At 40.7% G+C, this 4,908-nt stretch overlaps 1 protein-coding gene across 2 annotated transcripts; it reads left to right on the plus strand.

Annotated features, from left to right (window-relative positions):
* Window positions 1-444: 444 nt before the first annotated feature.
* LOC101768583 (nuclear nucleic acid-binding protein C1D) lies at window positions 445-4,077 on the plus strand. 2 transcript variants are annotated; one of them, XM_022827304.1, is made up of 6 exons: window positions 445-799; window positions 900-955; window positions 1,740-1,794; window positions 1,883-1,963; window positions 2,048-2,264; window positions 3,676-4,073. In XM_022827304.1, exons 1-5 carry the CDS (start codon window positions 583-585, stop codon window positions 2,254-2,256), a joined length of 618 nt encoding a protein of 205 aa, XP_022683039.1. In that variant the 5' UTR covers window positions 445-582; the 3' UTR covers window positions 2,257-2,264; window positions 3,676-4,073. The 2 variants fall into 2 exon arrangements, with proteins under 2 accessions (XP_022683039.1, XP_004973132.1); XM_004973075.3 differs by having other exon boundaries at window positions 448-799; window positions 2,048-2,260; window positions 3,676-4,077.
* Window positions 4,078-4,908: the final 831 nt, after the last annotated feature.

Raw genomic sequence — 4,908 nt, forward strand, 5'->3', positions numbered from 1 at the left:
CTATCCCAAATTAGGAAGTAAACAAGGCCTTAGGAAGCCGCATGGAGGGAAATAGCCTGGGAGAGGTGGCAGGTGGGGGTTTGGCGAAACTGAACATGATGCGTCTTGTTTAGTTGCTAAAATTGGAAATGTTAAAATTACTGTTCCGGTATTGTAGCACACTGTAACATTTCGTTTGTATTTGTGAATTATTGTCCAAACATTGACTAATTAGGCTCAAAAGATTCGTCTCGCAAACTATAACAAAACTGTGCAATTAGTTTTTAATTTCATCTACATTTAGTACTCCATGCATATACCGCAAGTTTAATGTGATGGGAAATCTTCTTTTTATATAGTGCCAAAGTTGGGAGTTGGGGATGAAGTAAACAAGAGCATGGAGTCAGGCTCGAGCTCGGCTTGATTTAAAAACGAGCCAATCTCGAATAGAGCTTTTAGCGAGTCGAGTTCGAATAGCTCGCGAGGCTCGAGCTTTTTTGACAGCCCTTATGCCAACCCTAACACATCCTTTTAACCGTGCACCCAAACGACCCGCCTCCCTGAATTCCTCGCCGCCGTCCAAATCTGCTTAGAAGCCAGACCATGGCCGCCACCTCCGCTGACGCCGCCTCGGCGGTTCCGCCTTCTGCGATATCCGCAGCCGAGGATACGCTCGCGGCCGCCGAGTCCGTCGGGGACCACCTATCCCAGCTGCTCGCGGCGGCGGCGGCGGACCCCGACGCCGTGGCCGAGCTCCCGCCACTGCTCCGGGCGCGCGCCTTCCTCGCGGTGGCGCAGGCTGCCACCTCCCTCTTCGCGGGTACAGTCCGCGCTTACCCTTCTCATTGCTTAAGGTTAAGCCTTTTCTCTTTTTTTTTCCTTTTCTTATTATAAACGTCTCCTTTTGTGGATTTTTGCAGTGCGGCTAAGGTGTTCTGGAATTGACCCCGACGAGCACCCGATCAGAAAGGAGTTTGTAAGCTCCTCCTTGCTCTGAGAATCCTCAATCTTTTGAAGTGTCTTGTCTCTGAATGCCCTTGAACTTGAAGTAGGGGTTAAATGTCGATGCTATTGACTGGAAGTCTGGAACGAAGATGGTAGTATATCGTGTAAATGAATGCCTTGGAGCAGTGAGCTTGAGGGTGGAGCACTTTAGCTTAGGCCTATGGAACATGCGCATGGTTTTACAGTAGCTTTTTGTGGATCAGAACAGAGCTTGCATGGTTTAAATTTCACCTTTCACATGGTTTGGCATTTAGCTTAATTTGCTGTTGTTGCCCTTTTGGTGTAGAATTTGCATGGCCAAAAGTTTAAGTATTAAGTTCATTGGGGTTCTTTGTGAGGGCATCTTAAATAAAAAATTCTTTGTTCTAATTTCGTTGAAATTTTAATTTAAGGAGAAAAGTTCTGAAAATGGCGATGATGGCAATTCTTCAATGAGGAGTACTATTTGGATTTACAATGTTATCAAAAATTCAGTCTATGCATGTTGTCTACTGTTCAAAGTTTTATGTTTAATGAAAATTGATATTTTGTAATCTTTGAATGGAGAATTCTATGTAGCCACATGAATTTGATGTTTATATCTTTTCAACTATTCCGGGAGAAAGTTTTGATGTTTATGATTGTTTGGTGGAGTCTACGTGGCCTGTGGCCACTGGCCACTACTTGAAGTGGAAATGCAATCTCTGTATTTGTAAAATGGTATAGCTCTTTAGTTGACAGTTGTTTTCTCCTGGGCTCGATTCTTTTCTTTCCAGGAGAGGTTAAGCCTGTGGCAAGAGAAATTAAATCGATTTGAGGACTGGGACAAGGGTACTGTACTGCACTTTTCAATGTGTGTTCATAGTTTATTCATAGATATGCCATGCTGTTACCCTGTTAACACTGAACTCAATTGCAGCACCACTTCGCCCTACTACTACACTGAATACACAAGCAGCAGCAAGGTTCATTGGACACTCACTTTCCCACCTGACATCTGGTACATATGGATTTCTGGTGTTGAGGTCTGGAACATAAGCAGCAGCAAGGCTTGGAGTTGAGGTTTTTATTTTTGTTGTTTCAGATCAAAAGAGAAGCATGCAGGCAATCAGTAGAGGAGAAAGAAGGGGCTGGTCTGGGCAGAAGAGAAAGTCTGAGTATTTGCCACAAAAGAAGTCTGTTCGTGCTGCTGCGGAAGAGTTCCTTGCAAAGGCTGCTCAGGAATTTATTGGGAATAGTGATAGCAGGGTGAAGGGTCCTGTTAGACTTGTTCCTGATGAAGATGAGGACTAGATCAGTATGTTAGTTTTGTTAAGATATCAAGAATCTATTGCTGCTACTATAGCTTGTTTTTGCTGCAAAAGTAACTGCACCTGCAAAAAGCTAAAAGTAATACACACATGCTGATTTGTACAACATTGTAAAAGACATCCGACATGAGGGTATATACAGCAATTGCAGTTCATGGAATTTTTATAGATAATTTGTCACAATTCACAATCCTTGCATGTATACTACCATTAGATCCTTGTAGAGGTTATTGCCATCCTTGTCAGAATATCTCAAATTATATCCCCATGTCTCATTTTAGTTGGTTCTTTCTTGTACTCTGCTAATTATGAAAATCAGAAAAATGTAACTAAGGTACCTCAGTACCTATATTTGAATTTGTAATTGTTAAACACATGTTTGCTTGTCTATCGTGTGAGAGTTAAAGTACACCCTCAGATTAACTTTTTGCTTCATAATCATTCTTTGCTGACATGTATAGTGACAGGACTGGAATGTTAAATTGGGAATAAAGATGTCATGTTAGGTCTAACATTTATGATTGCCGAGTATGGCTGTTAGATGAAAGTTGTAAATAAATCATTAATTGTCCAGACAATTTCAGCTTTACAAGCGAAGGCAGTTTTTCACATGTCTTATAATTGTGTTGCTAACAGTGCAAGAGCTTGGTACACATACAATTAGTTTATTGTGATTTGATTACTTGACAGTAGATTGTTGTACCTACATAAGGGAGCATTCGTTTGCTTTGGATAGCCAATTATTCTTGTGTACGATGGCTGATGAACAGTTTTTGTACATTCAAGTGCATCTCAGTTCCATAATTTTTACGTCATCAAGTGCGTGTGGACATGAGAATTAGTTAGGCTTGGGTAGTAGAATATTGAAGGCCTTATTTGTTTGAGCCTGGGATTGTGGATCGTATCTTTAACAATCACAAGATGTAACAAACACCAAATCTGTGTTATAATATGCACCTTTTCACTGATACATAGAGGCCTGTTGGTAGATACAATTTTTCTTGTCACCAAGTTTATAATCATTCATTTTCTATTAATTGGATAGGACCATGTATTCGAATAGTAGTTTTGTGGATTAAAATATTTTTTAATGCTATTGAAAATGCACAAGTTGAGATTGAAAGCATCAGGGCATGTTTTGTTGGAGTTGTTTATGCTGTCGTACAAATGTGTGTACGTATCCATTGTTGCATGACCAAAGTGTCCTAACCTAACATAATAACTATACTCGGCTTGCGGCTTGCCCCAACATCAATTGTTCTTATACCACAAACATAACTGGAGTTCAACAGAAATCTCTTCTACATGATGAAAGTTTACTTTTTTGTTACATGTATACTGTAGCCTGTGTTAGTTGTGATCTCCCTTCGGACCTCTTGACTGATGTTCTGTTTCCATGCAGGAAAAATGGATGCTTACCGGATGATGTCCACATGCCTGATTGAAATATGCAAAGCGAGGTAGAAGTTCTGGATGATGAAGATAAATCTACCTACAGTGCTGTGTTGTTGTACATGAGACAGGGAATGGATCAAAGTCTTGCTTTCTTCCTCTGTTTTGGGAGCAATTGACCTCAAATCCTGTATCTGAGTTTCTATCTGGAAAGAAAATTTTGACTACCTATTTGTTAGAGTAATTGTATGATTTGTGCGCTACAGTACCCCTAATAATGAGTGTTATCATATATTCGATGTCAACTAGATCTGTAGAAGATTTGCGACTTCCAGCAATTTTGGGGTATTCAGCCTGTGTAAGACATAATCGATGTATTCATGCTGATGGATGAACTTCTTTTGCAGACTTAGCTTTGTTGTGGCACTTGAGAACTGGTGTGCCCGCATAGCATGTGTGGATATTTTTGTTTTGTGGCGTCGGTATACTTGCTATGCCACTTTCTGCGTCATGTTCATTAATGACCATATGGTTGGCTCAGAAATCACATAACATTTTTGCGTTCTTTGGAGTTCATGCATGTACTGTACCCTGTAGTTCAGAAGCTGTGTTTATGTGGTATATATGCATGTGAAGCTGTTGTTGTCTTGTATATATGGGTTTATGTGGTTCTCTGCACAGCAGGAATTCACACCTAAGTACGTAGCTGTCCAAGAGCTCAAATGCATTGATCCTGGCACTGGGAAATTGCTTTGTATTCAAGATCGGCTGAGTTTGTTAAGTTCAGTTTCTTAGTTAAGTACATCGTTGTATGCATACTTGCTCATGTTTCAGTTTTGGTGCTTATGGGCACTCGTGTCAAGATTCCGTTTCTTATCTTGAGATTCCACCTTTTGTTCTAGAGGTTTGTTTGGTGGTTTTCTCACGGTTTGGCTTACGTTGTCTTGCTTCTTTTAATAGAAGTTTCATGTTGGAATTCGAAACATTGTTGCAGGCATGGATACAGTCAAATAGACTCCCATTTGCTAAAGATACCGGACGGCCTCAAACTTTTATTTTTCCTTTTTCGCATGCCTACCCTGCATTCATCCTGAGGCTCATTTGACGTGTTATTGCTAAAGTTTAACCCATCTAAAGTTTAGCACTTCAACTCATTAGCACTCCCATTTGAAAGACATAGCTAATGGATAGAGCTAAAGTCCATGAAGCGGCACTTTTGCCCCTTTATCTCCTCACCTTCCCC

This window comes from Setaria italica, chromosome VI (genome assembly GCF_000263155.2).
Source record: "Setaria italica strain Yugu1 chromosome VI, Setaria_italica_v2.0, whole genome shotgun sequence".
NCBI classification, from domain to species: Eukaryota; Viridiplantae; Streptophyta; class Magnoliopsida; order Poales; family Poaceae; genus Setaria; species Setaria italica.

What these genes read in the sequence shown, in the direction of transcription:
- LOC101768583 (XM_022827304.1), top strand. Translation starts at nt 583, where the DNA reads ATGGCCGCCACCTCCGCTGACGCCGCCTCGGCGGTTCCGCCTTCTGCG. An exon ending in ACCCGATCAGAAAGGAGTTT is followed by an intron (nt 956 to 1,739) that starts GTAAGCTCCTCC and finishes TTTTCTTTCCAG; the next exon opens with GAGAGGTTAAGCCTGTGGCA. An exon ending in ACTTTCCCACCTGACATCTG is followed by an intron (nt 1,964 to 2,047) that starts GTACATATGGAT and finishes TTGTTGTTTCAG; the next exon opens with ATCAAAAGAGAAGCATGCAG.